The sequence below is a fragment of a genome, unplaced genomic scaffold, assembly GCF_019419815.1.
Source record: "Pyrus x bretschneideri cultivar Hongxiangsu unplaced genomic scaffold, Pyrus_bretschneideri_v1 Contig267, whole genome shotgun sequence".
NCBI classification, from domain to species: domain Eukaryota; kingdom Viridiplantae; phylum Streptophyta; class Magnoliopsida; order Rosales; family Rosaceae; genus Pyrus; species Pyrus x bretschneideri.
In genome coordinates, this window is record NW_025999576.1 from 533,673 (window position 1) to 552,015 (window position 18,343).

General features: G+C 36.1%; 3 protein-coding genes across 6 annotated transcripts; 2 read left to right on the plus strand and 1 right to left on the minus strand.

Moving 5' to 3' along the window:
- Positions 1–260: 260 nt before the first annotated feature.
- Positions 261–3,013, minus strand: LOC103948771 (protein translation factor SUI1 homolog 2). 2 transcript variants are annotated; one of them, XM_048587420.1, is made up of 6 exons: positions 2,857–2,999; positions 2,611–2,672; positions 2,230–2,316; positions 823–1,028; positions 693–746; positions 261–547 (listed from the first exon to the last, which is right to left on the minus strand). In XM_048587420.1, exons 3-6 carry the CDS (start codon positions 2,264–2,266, stop codon positions 503–505), a joined length of 342 nt encoding a protein of 113 aa, XP_048443377.1. In that variant the 5' UTR covers positions 2,267–2,316; positions 2,611–2,672; positions 2,857–2,999; the 3' UTR covers positions 261–502. The 2 variants fall into 2 exon arrangements, with proteins under 2 accessions (XP_048443377.1, XP_009358111.1); XM_009359836.3 differs by lacking the exon at positions 2,611–2,672 and having other exon boundaries at positions 2,857–3,013.
- Positions 3,014–5,610: 2,597 nt separating this feature from the next.
- LOC103948773 (polyubiquitin) lies at positions 5,611–6,847 on the plus strand. The gene is made up of 2 exons (XM_009359837.3): positions 5,611–5,715; positions 6,110–6,847. The coding sequence occupies exon 2, from the start codon at positions 6,110–6,112 to the stop codon at positions 6,569–6,571; it is 462 nt and encodes a 153-aa protein (XP_009358112.1). The 5' UTR covers positions 5,611–5,715; the 3' UTR covers positions 6,572–6,847.
- A 954-nt stretch (positions 6,848–7,801) lies between these two features.
- LOC103937028 (trafficking protein particle complex subunit 3-like) lies at positions 7,802–12,222 on the plus strand. Of its 3 annotated transcripts, XM_048587450.1 has the most exons (7): positions 7,802–7,958; positions 9,528–9,620; positions 9,742–9,839; positions 10,181–10,280; positions 10,945–11,127; positions 11,626–11,705; positions 11,806–12,024. In XM_048587450.1, the coding sequence occupies exons 2-6, from the start codon at positions 9,564–9,566 to the stop codon at positions 11,662–11,664; spliced, it is 477 nt and encodes a 158-aa protein (XP_048443407.1). In that variant the 5' UTR covers positions 7,802–7,958; positions 9,528–9,563; the 3' UTR covers positions 11,665–11,705; positions 11,806–12,024. The 3 variants fall into 3 exon arrangements, with proteins under 3 accessions (XP_048443407.1, XP_009345208.1, XP_048443405.1); XM_009346933.3 differs by lacking the exon at positions 11,626–11,705 and having other exon boundaries at positions 11,806–12,222; XM_048587448.1 differs by lacking the exon at positions 11,626–11,705 and having other exon boundaries at positions 7,858–7,958; positions 9,518–9,620; positions 11,806–12,222.
- The last annotated feature ends 6,121 nt before the right edge of the window (positions 12,223–18,343 follow it).

Consider the following 18,343-nt stretch of genomic DNA (forward strand, 5'->3'; position numbering starts at 1 on the left):
TGTTCTTTATGATGTACAATTTCATTCTTACTTACGAGTTACTAGACAAAATAATTTCTTAATGGTATTGGAAAAACCTCGAGGTGTAGCGTATCCTCTAAGTTCAAGGATATGAATGTGTCTACGATTTTGATATTGCCACGTCATCATTTAGCAGTTAGAAAATTTAACGAGAATCTGACAAAATACAGCATTTTATCTCGTTTCTAGAATTGTTTTAATTTTATTTTGGCCCTGATAAAGAGTATGCAAGTGAAATCTAGGTAAAAGCGTAATACTTTCATAGACATTGAAATTAAGACAGCCACAAGTTGTCATACGCTCCATAAGTCACCCACATCACACAGTTTATCGAAACTTAATAGACACCGGAAACACAATCCACATAGCAGACTGGCTTATAGATGATACAACATTCAGATAACAAACTTCTCAACTGAGGGTTCAGAACTTCAGAGAGACGCATTATGCAGAGGCCGATGTTACTGCAAGTTGCAACGGCTCAGAAACCGTGAATTTTGATATTGTCTTTCTTCACAATCCCGGCCTGTATAAAACAAAAATGTGAATCAGGACCAGACTCCTCCAAATTGGCTCTGTAAGACCATCTAATGGAATAATCAAGGAAGCAACTTTGACAGTTTTATAATACATGTACAACATTAACGTCATCAAACCATTCTGTGAACTACCTGGACTAGAAAGGTAGATACGTTCTTTCGCTGATCACCTTGAAGCTGAATGACCTACAGACAAACAGCAATACAACAATTAGGGGCTGTATTAGAAACTATATTATAGATTTTACTGTTAAGCACGCACCTGTCCTAGTTCTGGGTCCTGGACAACGGTACCATTGCAGCAAAATTCCTTCTTAAGGTCTTTGAGTATCTTGTTGTAGCTAAACTCTTTCTTCAATCCCTGCACAGTAGTCAGGCTTTTCCTGCCATTGCGTTGCTGTACACGGATGTGTACATACTCTTTTGTCCCAGCACCCGAATCCTCAGCAGTTGCCTCGGCAAAGGGATCTGAACCCAAGAAACAGCAATTCAATTAGATAAATGGAGGGACACATAAGAAGGGATGAAAAACAAGCAAGGCCACAATCAATTGTCATATCTCAGAAGATCATAAAAATTTAAAGCACTAATCCAATGTTCAAATAGTGAAAACAAAAACCTAATGTGAGGATGTCATGAAAAATAGCCTTTCATACTCCAGCCCCCTTATGCAAAATTAGACAAACAAGCAGCAGACATTTTTTTCCACGGTCTTAACAAAATTTTCTATACTCTCGTTTCGCACTCTGAAGGATCAATAAATCAGAATTTTTTACTTTCCAACTATGTATAAGCACAGAAAAACTCATCAGCAATCAAGAGAACTGAAGGGACACGTACAAAGCAGTGAAATTTTTTAGTTTTGAGCATATTTCAGATTCCCAAGAATGATATGCTCTCCCACTTTACGTATAATTATTTAGAAAATATCAAACAACTAGACACAAATCTATATACCTTGCAGTAAAAAGCCCACTAAATTATAATGGAGTAGCCTAGCTACCATCACATTTCATAAGTTTTTAGGAAAAGAGATGTAATCTATCCTAGTGAATTTGGATTTGATGCACAAGATCGTCTCTGCTGTGCTTATATTATATAAAAATGAAAATGACTTCCAATCGTCTCTGCTCTGCTGTGCTCAGTAGATAAGAAGCTAAGAAGCAACAGTAATCCATAACTTAAATGCCTACAGTTCAAATCCCCACACTCACAACCCTATATTTTGACCAGTACATATACATATTGGTCCAGGTCGGTTAAATCAGATCTTAAAGACCACGATCCAAACAACTGAACCAACGCCTTCCGAAAGAATTGTAACCAAATCAAACCATGTAGGTTATCAAAAATGACCAGATAATCAGTTTAGCTTGGTTTCTTGAGTAAATCATGTTGGTCAGATTGCTGAATTACACTAGTTGACACTATCTCTTGATAAACAACAACAAACCAATTTCTCAAACTCCACGTCTACTAAATTGCAACAGTACTGAATATCAGTGACTAAAAATGCTCTCGAGCATATAGGTACCGAGTTTTTCAACCAGTCAAACGTCCTGGACCTATTGACCAACCTATCCAACTGGATTCGAATACAGGTGCACACAAGCATGCGTTCAAGCACATAAACACACACAAATGAGTTACGAATTAGCCCTAAACATACCAAAGGCAGTGGGAAGCTGTACGTCGATATCAGACATGAAACTTAGCTGATTCAACTAAGCGGCCCTGCTAACCGGAATGCTCAGACCTGGATCACATTAAACAAAAAAAATATAAATCTTCATGTCCTCCATCACATATAATCAAGATAATAACACATAAAAAGAACAGATCACATAATCGAAAAGAATTTTCGCAACTCATCCGGAATAATCAATTGCGTAATCACAAGGGAGTAAACAAAATCTATATCGAATCAATTGCAATCTCACCCTCGGAAAAACTAATTGACACCCAAAAACAAAGAGGGTTCGAAAAAAGCACCAAACTTTTCGGCTACATCTAATCAAACATGAAAATAATATATTTTTCAAGTACTTTCCTGGAAAAATTAAAAATGACCACCAAAAAGAACTTAATTCCCAGTTTTTTTTCCAGAGCGTCCTGTAAGTAATAAAAATTAATTTAATTCTACCTCTCAGAATAATATCAATTTTAAAAAAATAAAAAAAAATAAAAGATTTCCAATTTATACAAAACCCCTAAAATTCGGACCAGAAATTAAACCATAAAAAACCCTAGAACAAAGACGAACAGAAATCGGTAAGGGGATCGAAGAACGAATTACCTGATCTGATAATTAGGGTTTTGGAATTGGCGAGTCGTATCGAGAAAAAAACCCTAACCCCAAATATCAGATGAGCCTGAGCGAGTTCTCTCGACCGCGTTTAATAGATAGCTGTTTGGGAAGACGGAAAAAGTGAATAGAAAATTGGGGCTTTAAGATAGATATTTATTGAATAAACAAACAAATAATCATCATTAAATAAACTTAAAAATGCCTGCAAGGGGGAGACTGGCTTTGGTCATTTGCACGCGCAGGGGTTTTCATTAGATATCCACGCGCTGATGAGAGCACTAGTTTTGGGTTTGGTTAATTTGAGTGACAGCTGTGGGTAGCTGGGAGCGAGTAGAAGTTGAAACAGAAAAACAATGTCTGGCTTTCTGAGTTGGTAAGTCGGTCTAATGACCTTGTCCATTCTGGGCAATAAACGGCACCGTCTGCAATTGACGTCCGCGTGAAGGGCAAAATATAGGAGTTGCTAAGAGTAAAATTCGGGAAAAAGAGCCGGTTGTATGGAAATACTTCAGGAAGTTATGAAAGGGTCTTCTCAAAAATTTCATTTAGATTTAATTAAGTTAATATTACAATTTAGTCATATTTTTGTGTTATTAAAAAAATGAAAAGTCTCGTTCTTGATACATCAAAAGATATGTATAAAAATTAAATACCCATTCCTTTAGACTAGAAAATCTCAAATTTCGTTGTGTAAAATATAGTTATAGAGAGAAAAAATCACACTCGTATTTATTTATTTATTTATTTTTGTTTCATCAATTGAGAATTTACAATTTAGGGTAAATCAAACCCAAAATTATCTTCAAAGCCACTTAATACAATTTAGGGTAAACTCCGCATTAGTAAAACACTTATTATCAAACAAAAACTAATAAAATTATTACTATACCCTCTAATACAAAACGGAAAGAAGATATTAGAAAATAAAACAATGTGAGCATTAAAGTAATTTTGTACAAACAAGTTTTTACTGTTTTTTTTTTTTCTAAACTCCACAACTATGTCACTTTATCAATACTCTCTCAACTCATTTTCTCTCTTTCTCTCTCTCTTTCCTAACTTTCAACCCATATTTTTTTTTTGGGATGTCTGCCAACCTGTTAAAAACAAATAATTGCTCTTTTAAAAAAATTAAAAAAATAAATTTTAAAAAAATATATTTCTCAATACAAAGTGTGTTACCTTTGCTAGTACTTTATAAAGGCCACATGTACAATCGGTTTAAGTTCACTAATCTTGTGCCTAAATTGGAGGAGATAATCAAGTTGGATATTAAACTCTGTGTTTATCTTTTTTCCTCACCACACTCTTCCTATTTTCCTCCTTCAATAGTATGTAGTGTCGTAATAAATATTTTGTTTGGTACATCAAGTGTCATAATACAAGTGAGACATCTTTTTTATTTTTTTTTATTTTTATCAAACAATATTATCTACAGTAACGAGTAGAAGAGTAGGCTTAACCCCACAACAGGCTAGCAATAATGTGATTCAAATTCGCGTTTGACGAGAATCGAACCTAATGTCTCTCACTTACAAGTAAAGATTAATAACATGGAACATAGTACTAAGTGGCTTAAGTGAGACATCTAACATGTGTGTTTCAAAAGTTCTTTTCTTTCTTTTTCTATATGACTGTACGTCTTGTAACCATGAAGTCAGTCACAAATACATTTTATTGTACCAAAAAAAAAAAAAAAAGGGTAAATTACATAAAACTACCTCAACTATTGAGTCATTAACAGTTTCATACCTCTTCTTTAAAAAGTTTCAATGTCATACCTTATCTTTGAATTTGTTGTAATGTTATACCTGCCTTCTGTCAGTCCCCCCCCTCCCCAAACAAAAGCTTCCTTCCATCCATCCATCCACCCCCCCCCCCAACAAAAAGCTTCCTTCCGTCCCTCCCCCCCCCCCAAAAAAATCTTCCTTCCGTCCGTCGCACCCCACCCAACCCTCCTTCCCTAGACCACCTCATCCTTCCCGTCAAAGTCGGACCACCTCAACTAGTGGTTTTTTTTTTCTTTGAATGGGAGGGAAGGTGAAAAGAGTCGAGAAGAAGGAGGTGGTTGGGAGGCTCGGGAGGGAGAAAGGGAGGGGTTGCGGGGGAGGTGGGGGTGGTGAGGTTCTGGCTTTGGAAGGAAGGTTTTTTTTTTTTTGGGGGGGGGGGGATGGGGAGGATAGGAAAGGGGATGGGGTTTCTGAGGGGGGTGATGGGATCTGGGTTTGGTTTATTTTTTAATTAGTTACTATTTAATTAATTTTTTTAATAAAAAGTGGGCCCCGCCTCATACCACATCAGCATTTAACAGAGGAATTGACAGACAACTGATGAAAAGTATGACATTGCTACACATTCGAAGATAAGATATGACATTGAAACTTTTTAAAAACGATACATGAAACTGTTAATGACCCAATAGTCAAGGTAGTTTTATGTAATTTACCCAAAAAACAAAAGTAACTTTAGCCAATTTCAGAAACAGTTGGTATCCTAAAAACTCAAAAGTATGGTTCAACCAGTCTTCTATCTATCCAGGATAAAATCTTACTAGATTTGGGACTTCAAAATCTTCCAAACAAATTGTTTATAAATTTGAAATCTAGCATCCGTGATTTTCTAAAATTTGGATTCTATTTTTTGATAAGAGCTAATAATATCCTAATTAATCTTGGCGTGCATGCCAAGGAAAATAATTAATCCTTACGCGTGGCGTAGACTTGTGGTTCTAATGCATTAAGTCGGCAATCGGTCCTATAAATTAAGGCTCTTCGATGCCAAATCATTCATCGTTGAAAGCAAAGGCATATAGAAGTTCTGTCTAGCTGGCTCTCGTTCTCTCTCAAGGTTTGTACATATTTCCCATCATATTCTGCAGTTTACGTTCTTCAGTATTTTTTTAGGGTTTGATTGTTTGATTCAATCAGTTATTTCCTAGAATTATTTTTTATTTTTCATTTTTTTTATGAACGCCTGAGAACATTGGAAATTTAGGACACAAGTTTTGATTAAAATTTTATATATTCGTTTGATTTGATTAGTTACTTTGCTACAATAAATTTTGTATAAATTACAGGAAAATATTGGAGGTTGTTTTGTATTCAATTTGAAAAACAAATTTTAGTTTTAACAAATGATGAATGTAAGGAGTCTTTTGTTTCGAAAACAAAGATACTGATACCAAACGGGATCTTAAGCAATTAAGGGCATTGATTTACGATTTTTTTTTTTCTGTAAACAGATGCAGATCTTTGTGAAAACCCTGACCGGAAAGACCATCACCCTCGAGGTTGAAAGCTCCGACACCATTGACAATGTCAAAGCCAAGATCCAAGACAAGGAAGGTATTCCCCCAGACCAGCAAAGGCTGATATTTGCCGGCAAGCAGCTCGAGGACGGCCGCACCCTCGCCGACTACAACATCCAGAAGGAGTCCACCCTCCACCTGGTTCTCCGTCTCCGTGGTGGTATGCAAATCTTCGTCAAGACCCTTACCGGGAAGACCATTACTTTGGAAGTGGAGAGCTCCGACACTATTGACAATGTCAAGGCTAAAATCCAGGACAAGGAGGGCATTCCTCCGGACCAGCAGAGGTTGATCTTTGCAGGTAAGCAGCTCGAGGATGGAAGGACCCTCGCCGACTACAACATCCAGAAGGAGTCCACCCTTCATCTTGTACTCCGCCTCCGCGGTGGTTTTTGAATTCGAGCTCATTGATGCTTGTCCCAGCTTCCTGGTCTGAGGAGTAGAAGTGAATCTAATGTTTTCTTTTGTGGTTGTGTATTCTCAGTAATTTGGGTTATTAATATTGCTTTCGTATGTGCTTTCTGCTGCTGCAATTTCTATTATTTTGGTACTCCTGCATTCATCTGTTTAAATTGTATGTTGAGAATATTTAACCTAGCATTTGTATGTTGGGGGATAACTTATACCTTACGTGCATGTACATTGGTGTGTTACAAAAAATTCTGTTAACGATCTCACTGATTCATTATCCAGAAAAATGCACTGAATTTGTGTGTGCATCGGTATTGTATTTGATTTTGTTGAAAATATATCGATACATTTGTCGGTCGCAATAAATATTGATGAAATATATCATATAGTGACGGTCTAGGCTAACTGTTCATTTGCAATGCAAATAACACCTCATAGCAAAATTGGTAGTCTAACTTTTCCAATGACCAGTGTAACTCTAAAAATGACTCCACCAACTTCATGATCTGTACATGACCAGTTTTGGGATGGAAGTCACAAATAAGTGAAGTACATACACTACAAGAAAAAAGGCTAATTGTCACAGAGCAAGTGCGGTTGTTGCTAGGAAAAAGGCCAATTACCACAGAGCAAATGTGGTTGTTGCTAGGGTTGTTATTGCTACAAGTGTGACAATTGCTATGCTAACAACGCCCCCCCCCCCCCCCCCCCCCAGCTGCTTCTCGCAGTGATAACTACATATGATATGAATAAACTATGAAGTACCTCATCAGCGATGTAAACTAGCTATGATCGACTTACATTGCTAGCTAGCCCTAACTGTGCAACACCATTTTAATTCCAAAATTGATCGTGGGAGTTTCTTCAAGATCTATCCATGACCAGTTGCTAGGAGTGTAGTTACCAATGGCAAGTACTCGTCCATGTTCTTTCCAGCAGATGGTTGTATAATTAGTTGGATAGTTATTCAACTTCTAATTAGGAGATTATGCTATAAGTGGCAAGGGCGTTTTTGCATGGATAATGCTAGGAATATCAAATATTAGATAAATTTTGTAAACCATATGATGTGATTATTGATTAACGTGTTTATTATCTATAGTGACACATCACATGATTTACAAATGTGGTTTAATAATTTAGTCTACGCATTACTTATTTTGCAATGGGGAGTTGTCACTGTTTATCTGTTGTATTATTTAGGCCCATTGAGCCAACACCGAAAGGCCCAGTACCATTTCCAGTCGAGACACGACCTCACCTCGTCTCATACCCCTCTCCCTCTCTCTCTCTCTCTCTGATCTCACCCTCATCTCCTTCCTCACGCTGGAATTGTGGACTCTCACTGTAATTGCAATTTGTCGTTTAAAAGGTACGAAAAGTTTCTGTATACAATTGAATTTTAAATGTGATATGATATATTTGATTGGGTTTCTTTAGGGGTCTGTCACTGTCAGTAAACTGGTTTTGCTTGTGATTTCTTGATAATTTGCGTGAGATTTGCTTGTTAATGGTGTTTTTTGTTTGGGATTTGGTTCTGTGCACTGATTCTTCATGGCATTTATGAATTTTGCTTCAATTTGGGAATTGGCATATTTTCGTAGTCGGTCGATGTATGGAGAGAATTTGGTGATTAGGGTTTAGAAAATGTTTGATGACTGAAGCTCTTGGGTAATTTGATTTATGTTGAGAGGGGTTGAAAGTTGACACATTTGGATGTGTTGACTATGGCCATAAGGAGCCTACTGACCTGCACTCAAGCTCTGTACTTGAGTCCTTCACCTGTGTGAGCTCCCTCGATTATCACCGTTGGCAAACATTAAACGTCTAGATATCCGTTAATATTTGTTGTGCTAAGGGGGTTATAGTTTGTTTTTCCGTATTGTACTATGTGTGCGTTTGGATGAGGGACTTTGAAAGTTTTATAGAACTTAGGCTAAATAGTTATGAAAGCACTACAAAAATCATGTGGATCCACTCTGAAATTGACGTGATGCTATACATTTGCAGTGCATTTGTAGTGTTCTAGTGTAGGTGCTATACATTTGTAGTGCAATTTTAGTGTTCTAGAGTAGTGTTGAAGCATTTGTGTAGTTCAGTAGTCTCTTGTAGTGCTGTTTTAAGAATAGAGCCCAATGTTCTTTGGGACTTTGAAAGTCCCTCATCTAAACATAGCATAAGGAATCGATAAGTGCATTTGGTCAGATCCATCTTCAAAAAGAAAACTTATATAAGAAAGCTCTTCCTTTAGGAAACAAGACCTTAGACTACTCTGTACACAAAGTGGAGTGATAAACTACTATCCATAGTATCTAATCTACATGTCCTATATTCAAAAGAACAATAAGGTATGTCAATATGTCGTGGAGTTACCATAACATTAATATTTACTTGAAGGTAATTAATAGCGTGTAAAAGCTGCTTTTGAAAAACAATGTCTAGAGAAAATGGCTTGTTGGTGTATAAGATTGGTGGATTGAGTTTTGGTGGGAAAATGAATGGGGTTGTGTTCACTCTTTGGGTTCTTTGCTTTTATGTTATTGGAATGTTATGGCGAAGGTGGATGGATTTATATTGATTTGTGTCATTTGGTTTGTTCTTACTACAGACATTGATGTATGTTAATGTTGTTATATTATAATTCTACTGTGTTTTCTTGCTTTTTAACTTGTTCTTATGTTTATAGTTGTGTGAAAAACATACGTTACTAATTTACTAGCCATGTAAAACAATTACGAGAAAAGAAACCATCTTAAGTGGGTATTTTGTTTCTTTTTGATAAAAAACCAAAAAATAAAAACTGTAAACAGTTACCAAACAAACTTTATGTTATTAGTGTTTTTCAAATGAAAACTAAAACTAAAATTTAAAATCAGTAAACTGAAAACAAAATGGTTATCAAACGAGGCCAAGTTGAGTTATTTTTTGTAATTTTGCACAGAAACCTTCAAACTTCTCAGTCTTAGCTTAGATCACCATGCCTCCAGTTGGCCCTCGATCTGGTGATGCAATCTTTGCTAACATTGAACGGGTGGTAAGTGAAACCCCTACGCGCCTTGTCTTTACTTTTTTTTATTTTTTCTCAGCATCCAAACATATTTAAAATCACTAATGTTTTCTTTATCCTCTTAATTTGGAAATTGAATTGGTTTCAGAATGCGGAGTTATTTACGTTGACGTATGGTGCGATTGTGCGCCAGCTGCTCACGGATCTTGAGGAGGTTGAAGAGGTTAACAAGCAGCTTGATCAAATGTAATTTTTTTATGCTCTACTTTAATTAAGTTTGTTTGTTTCTTTTTTCTCTGAGAATTATGCCTTTCTTAGAAGTTTAGTTCTAGCTTTTACATTATATGGAAGTGTGTGCTTGCGTGCATTGACAATTAACTTTTTTTCTTCTTTTTTTCGTTGTTGTAGGATTCTGTTTATGTCTGTTAATTTATATCAATCTTTGTTTTGAACTATAAATGTGTTGCAAGGAGGACAACTTTTATTTGGCAATGTGCAATGTTTGATGACCAGCAACCATAACTTTTGATATAAATGTAATTAATTTTCAGTTTAGCTGATTACACGACAATTTAATTGCATCTCAGGGGCTATAATATCGGCATTCGATTAATTGATGAGTTTCTAGCAAAGTCTAATGTATCTAGATGTGTTGACTTCAAAGAGACAGCTGAAGTAATTGCAAAGGTTTGTCATTAACGTCTGTTTCCTTTCAAATTTGAATATTCTGTGGATCTTAATTGTTCTAAAACCTGGTAAACTATTTCTTCTGTGCTGAACTTTGGTATGTGCTGCACATTTCACTTCAGTCTACCACCTGTTGCATGGAAGTTTTGAATCTTCTATTACTTCCGATAATGTTTTGAATTGTTTGGTACCAATATCTTCCACTTAATGTTGGTGGAAATTTAATTCACTTATTCTATCTTCTCCCTTCTTGGGGATGACAGCGGAGGTTTGTTAGTGAAAACCACGATTTGGATCATGGTTAATGGCTGATTGATCAAAATGCTAAATGCTGAATCCCGTCCACTGCTTGTGCAACAAAACATATTAGTAGGCCTAACAATATTGAATTTAGAATCATTAAGAAGTGGAATTAAGGTTTGTATACTGAGTTTGTTTGGGTTTGAGGCTGTCTGGCGATGGAAAAATGGTAATGGGCCAGGGTTGTGAGTACATGTATTGGCTTCCACAAGACAGTTCCTCAAGTGTTTGTTGCAATCTTTTCATGCTTCGCTAGATCGAAAAATGTTCGCTTTTTGCTGTGCTTTTTTCAATTGGCCCAAGCTTCCAGACGAAGAGATGAAGTTTTTTTTTCATCATTGCTCCATCGATATTTTTTCTACAGGTTGGTTTCAAAATGTTCTTGGGGGTCACTGCATCTGTTACAAATTGGGATGCTGATGGAACATGTTGCAGTATTGTTCTGGAGGACAATCCTCTTGTAGACTTTGTTGAGCTTCCAGATACTTGCCAAGGTCTTTACTATTGCAATATCTTAAGTGGAGTCGTAAGAGGCGCCTTAGAAATGGTGAGTTGTACCTGTAATAGTCTCTTCTACCGCACTGCTTTGACATATGCCCCCTCTGAGATTTATGGTTTTCCCTTTTTGTCACTAGAATTATGTGGCCGCTATATAACAGAAGACAATTTCTTATTCTTAACATGCCTCATTGATATTGGCTTTTATTTTGGCTTATATAGAGAATACCATAACTTTCTGCTTATGATTTCAATTTTATTTCTTCCATTTAAAATATTAGTTATGGAAGTTGTAGCTGAAAAAGCCAGCTCGCTGCTAGTGAAATCGTTATCTATCTATTTATATATTTTTTTCAAACTTGTCCTTACATAACTCTTATCATGCTTTGACTCAGCTTCAGTCGTCGTTAAGTTTTATTGTTCCTTTCTTATATCATGTATTGGTAGAAAGTTTTCCATTTTTTCTCCTACCGAATGATTTCGATTTTCTATTCCCCCATGCACTTTTACTTATAGTATCTAAGAAAACTTGTATTAACTGCTTGAGGGGAATCACCTGATTCGCAAGGCTAAAAGCACTTTCTGATGGGAATATGGGTTTTGAAGGTTCTGTTAAAACCTAAAAAAGTGAAAGGGTGGTGGAGAGTCTGTTTTGATGTCGGACATGAATTTTCTCCGTCTCTTTAATTTCTCTCGTGCCTTACAGTTACGTTGTTTCCATGGTCAGGTATCAATGAAGACTGAGATTAGTTGGATCCGTGATATGCTTCGAGGTGATGATGCATTCGAGTTGCAAGTAAAACTCCTGAAGCAAATTCCAGAAGAGTACCCGTACAAAGACGATGAGTAAAATGCGTGCACTAACCTGATACATAAACAGTTTTATTTCTGCTTCCACCTTTTCCTTGAAGTCAAATGTTAGCAGCAGCTTGTTATCTCTTTAGCACGCGTTCGCGGGCACAATGGATAACCGTGTTTTTATTTACTCGCCATTTAGTTTTTACCGTTCCGATGAATCATTTTAACGGCTAAAATGTGCAATTTGCATGTTCTGCGACTCTCATCGTATTTTTCATGGAACGGGTTGTAAGAACAATAATCAAATCTATATGTTTTCAACAAAGTGTAGTTATTTTACTTGGAATTATTATGGCTAAATTATTAATGTAGTTATATGAATTGTTGTGGTTGTAACACGAAGAGTTAATAACTAAAATGTTGATCTACGGAAAAAAAGAGCCTGTTTTGCTAATTTGCTCATTTTTTTTCTTATAATATTCCACAACTAGTTTGAGTCAGGAGGGGAGGGCTTGAACCTTAAGAGGCGGTAGGTTGAAGAGGAAAATTTTAACCATCAAGACAATCAATTACTTGTCAATCGGCCTTGTTAACATAGTGGTCACTGTCAATTTGCTCTTGAATTAATTTGGGACCTAGAGCTATCTTTTTTTCTTTCTCTTTTTAATACATTAGATTTTATCTACACTAAAACCAACTTCAATAGTTGGATTAAAACTAAGAACAGTTTAAGTTTTAAACTCTCCCAAAGTTGCTCCAATCATTGGGCTTAAAAGCAAATTTGGGTTAAAGCCTATTCTTGCGCCAGATTCTGCCCAAAATGCCAATTAATCCTAAAATTCTGGCCACCATTGAGGGTGCAGGCACATGAAAAAGAAACATTCTCGGGGCACTGAAGTGCCCTATATCCCGCATGCGACAAAGCTATTAGTGGTTAGTCGTGAATAATCTTTGCATTTGAGGATTGAGTACTCAACTTCCCGAAAGAGCAAGATTGACATAATAGAAGTTCATCAATGATTTTCAAACTTAGGGTAAGAGGATGCCCGTGAGATACTTTGATGATACGGTGCATCACATCTCTTTCTGAATCTCCTAAACAGTTGTACCAAAGCAAGGAAACGCTCTGAAACCCGGGCTCCTGGGCGGCCACATGGTCGGTGCGGCTCGAATAGTTGTAACATATAAGCCATTCGGGAGGCGTTCCATCTTCTCATAAATATGCTTCTGGGATATTCGTATGAATTGATACAAAGATATTCCAAACAATTCTCCTCAGTGGTTTCTGCATGGTAATTATTCTCTCGAATATCTCTAAATCTCAACAACGTTCTTTCAGGATGGGGTGAGTAAAAGATTGTTAGGGTAGCGCCATTGGACAACATGATAGGGTAGCACCATATCCCTCAATTAGGTTGGATGGGCCCAAATGGTTGTTAGAGGTGAATTTTTAAGTATGACATTAGTACAATGGTGTGTGTAGTTGCACTATCTGGTAGACAACTAACTTTTCCACAAGACATACCTAGAAATAAATTAATTGTCTTGGTAACATGCATAAGGTAAAATTCGAATTCCATTCACTCAATTAATTATTCAAAAAATAATATCCATAAAGTAATTATCCAAAAAGTTTAAAATAAAACATCAAACAAATAATCCATATATATAGAAATTGTTCAAAAAATTAAACTATAAAAATTAAAAAGGGGGGATGGGTGGTTTCAGCCACTAGGTGTTCAACTGCTAAGGGAACACCGCCAACATATCTTAATAATGTTATCTCATCTTCCATCTGGGCGAATGCCTCCTGAAAATAAAAAATCTCCATGGTGGTATCTTCGAGGATTATCCACTTGTGCAAAGTTTGTCTCAAACTTCTAACGAAGTGAATGATACTTAGCAATTTCATCAGGTGAAGCTTAGCAAATGCAGGACCAATGTTCTTTGGAACTACAACTATAACACATCAAGATTAGTTGAATCATGATTTGTTTGAGCTTTGTAATTCGGAATGAAAAGGTTCGCTTTGACCATTTACATCTAGATCATGGATGTTTGCAATCCATATTATGTAAGGAGATATTGCTTTTGCTAATTCAAATTGAACAGTCATATAAAATTGGTCTATTTCTAGTATCATATTCATTAATAATAAGGCCCCTAATTTTTATTTGATATGTATAATAATTTGAATTTCGTTATTAATTTATAATTTTTTTTAATTTAATAAAACTTACTCAATCCAATTTTCATTTTAAATTTGGATTTGAAAGTGGATACAAAAGTATGGTTGGTTTTAGAGTTGTATGCACTATATGGACAACAATCAAACGACTGGGATCATTCAATACGACGGTATGAACATGATACCAAGGCAAACCCATGGAAATACTCCTTTATCAATGAAAAATAGACATAATGTAATGTTTTGAATTGTAATCTCTAATAAAAAACATAGCTCGCCCCCTGTCATGATGAATCCTCCAATGTATTGGTGATGAGTATATAATCCAGCTTGAGTAGTAAAGTCTTGTGCTATAAACGCATAAGCAGGTAAAAAGGGGGGAAGATTAGAATTAGAGATTGATAGAAGAGCAAGGATATGAGCTCGTGTGAGTAGGAAACAAAAAATATATATTCTAATTCTATTATCAGCTATGGGTTCGAATATAAGAGAAATTCTCTATCAAAAATATCTTTATTCTCACTTCAAATATGAATATTACTACCAAAGTTTTATGATTTATGAAAAAAATCAAAGCCCCTTATCAAATTTGAACCGATGACTTACACATTATCATGGCGTTACTCTACCACTGAGTTAAAAGGGCTTGTTTGATCCAATTCCTGATCACTTTGATATTGATAATGACTTCTTAACCAATTTTTCCATTGATTCATTCCAGAATTGCAAATATTCTTAGGTCTTAATTCGGAATGAAATAGTTCTTGTCTTACAACAAAAAAAATCCTTTATTTCATTTTTAAGAAAAAGGGGTTCCGCATTATATTGAAGTACGGATTTCAATTCCTCTAAAAGGTACTTCAAATTGTTAATTCATCGCCAAAGATGGCTTAGAACCAATGGTTTATTATCTAATGGATTTTTTCGTTGAATCCTGATTGGTTTGAGCTTTGTCCTTATTCTTGAAGTTAGAAGCCTTAGGAGTCAGGGAATCGCGCTTCAGGGCCGAATTTATCCCTTTGATGGGCCTCTGCTTTGTCGACCTTGGTCTTGTGGCTAGGGATTCAGCCTTTTGCCACGGCAATGACCCCTCTTGCGTCATTTGTATCCTTGAGAAGTGGTAGAATGCATTTCAGGTACATCGTTCGAGCTAGTAAGTCTAGCCTGATAATTCTTCTTCAAAAGCTAGCTTTTCGGCAAGTAGTAAGAAAGAGAGATTAAATTCAAAAACTTAATGAATTCTATGCCTTATATTGTTATTGCAGGACAATATTGCTGGCATAAAAAGTTGAATACGTTTTCTCTAGGAGATCCTATTTAGTCAAGCCCTCATTACAGAACTTGAGAAGTGGTCGGATTCAACAAACTTCATAATTGTACTCATTTACAAACTTGAAGTCTTGGAGGCATAAGTGCTACTAGTCATGTCTTGCTTCAAGTAATAAGATATCATTCTGGCGATTAAAATGATCCGCCAGAGCTAGCCAGAGAGTGCATGGATCCTCTTTTATAGGGTATTTGGTTTGCAGTGCATCATGCATATGTCTTCAGATGAATCATTAATTTACGAAATTGGGTTGTTGGCCATAAATTTGTGCAGGAAAATAGAAAGTGGCCCAGCAGCAAGGCGGGTCGAGAAATAGGGACCCATCAAGGTAGCTGCATGCTATAGAGAGAAGCTCAGAAAAATTTGGGCTTGGGCTCGGTGTGCGACAGAAGGCCCAACACATGAGCTGCAAACAAATGCCAAAATGCAGTCGTTTGGAACAGGAACTGCAAGCTTGGCTCGAATTCACCCAGTGGCACAGTGCAGCTTAGCTTCTAGCCATGCCTGGCTCGGCTTTAGGCATGGCTGAGCCGCATTGTATCATTTTTACCATTGGTTTTAGACCCAGTTTAGGGTTGAGGTGATTTTTGAAAAAGCTGGTGTGAAAAAAAGTTGGGGGAGTTTGTGGTGTTTGATAAACATCCCAAAACAACTTTATTTCAAAGTTTCAGATGAAAAAAAAAAAAAAAAAAAAAACCAAACAGTGGAAGCTGCTTATTATACAAAACACGAAGCTACATTACTTTGTTAATGAATTTTTCCAATTTGCCAATACTGCCCCTTCCTTTCTCCTGATTCCTTAAAACACTCCGCACGCCTTCTTCTCTCTTGCAAAATACTCTGCACGCCCCTCTTCCCTCATGCCGCTACACAACTCCTCATTTTCCTCTCTCTCCGTCTGTCTCAACGCTACACCGCCGTCGCCTTCCAGGTACCAGGTGCTCAATTTGCTTGAATATATTTGCTGTTTAATTAATTTAATTTTTAGGTTAAGGTTTGGCTGCTCTCTCTAGTTTGCTTGTATTTTTGTAGTTTAATTTTAATTCAGGGTTTGGTTCTAGTGGCTAACATGGATGATGAACTGATTTTTTTGGGGTTTTCTGAAACAGGGTTTATTTGGTGACCAACGAACGAGCTCGATCTCATTGATTAGGTAAACATAACTCTCTCTCTCTCTCTCCATCTCCTTCTCTCCCTCTCCCCCTCTCCCTCTCCCCCTCTCTCTCTCTTTCTCTTCCATCGTTGAAGCAATTTCAGTTTTGGTTTTTGAATTAATGTTCTAATTTTCAGTTTTCGGGTTTGAATTAATTCTCTAAATTTCAGTTTTGGGGTTTGAATTAAGGTTCTAATTATTATCATGAGATCCATGAAGCAATTTCAGTTCTTAGGGTTTGATTGGCAACGATAATATTGCTCTGTTTGTTATCATGAGATCCATGAACCCAAATCTCCTCCTCTTTTTCTGCCCTTTTTAATTTTTAATTTTTGTTTATGTACTCTGTTTGTTTGTTTCTTAAACACACAACTTGTTTCCTACAATGTGGCTTTGTTTTTTCACATGGTTTATCTTTAAATTTGGGATTTTCTCCTTTTCATTCCTCTGTGTGTGCCAATATGAAATGTTGTTGAGCAATCTTTTGTGTGGGTCTTTCTGAGGAGTGGAGAGTTAAAGCATCCCACCTTTTAGGGTTCAGTTGTGGTTTCTGAAAGTTTGATCCTTTTGAGCACCTCTTCATTCAATTGTTACTTTAGCTGATTTCATATATATAGTTGCAGGTAGCAGCTGACAATTACTTTTTAAGTTTTGTGGGGGCATGCCTTTGATTTTATAGCAGGCAGCGTTAGCAAAGTCATTATTTGTTTCTACTTTTTGTTCATGACAAGTTGCAAGTGTTGAAATATGTATTTCATTTTGTTTCTTTTCAGCCAATTTTCCCTTTTCTTATCAACCTTCTTCTTTTGCAATTCTCTTGGTTAGCCGCTTTTTTTTTCAGCCAAATTTTAACTTTTCTAAGCCTCCAAATGGTAATCTTCATAATTGCTTTGTATTATTATAACATTTTACATACTTGCTTTGTATAATTATTACAATACAAAACAAAATTTTTAATTGTCAGGAAAATATTACTTGGTAGATGCGGGGTATCCACAAATGAGAGGTTATTTGGGACCATATAAAGGTGAAAGATATCATCTCCCGGACTTTCATAGGGGTGCCGAACCAACGGGTCATAAAGAGTTATTCAACCACACGCATTCTTCTCTTAGGAGCATCATTGAACGAACTTTTGGGGTATGGAAGAAAAGATGGGCAATTTTAAGGGATATGCCTAATTACCCGTTCAATAAGCAAGTGAAGATTGTCATTGCTACAATGATTCTTCGTAACTACATACGTAGGTATTCTGAATGTGATCGTCATTTTGATGACCCCAGGGATTTTTGTGAAGAGAGCGATAGTAGTGATGATGATGATGATGATGATGAAGAAGAATACCAAAATTATGAAGTTAAAGAATCACATGAGATAGAGACATTAAGAAATAGAATAGTGGCAAGTTTGATGAATGCATCTAATTAGACTACCTTCAAGTACATTAACAATATTGTACTAATGAATCCTAGTTATTCAGTCTAAAATATTTCAATTGAAGTAGTTTGTCATACTAATTAATATTTAAGATAAAGTTTATAAATATTTTTCTTTTAAAAATAAAGTATATTTAGTAATTCACCTTTATTTGTTAAGAAAATTAAATTAATAGCACATCTAGTATTATAGCCTTTTTGGTCATTTTACACAATTATAACTGTTTTACATAAAAGTTTACAAACACCATCATACTGTTTTTTTTTTTTTTTTTTTTTTTTCCAAAATCACTTTTACAAAAAAGTTTACCAAACACTCTAAACCAGCCCTTAGGGTTTTGAAATCCTAGTTCGTGATTCTAT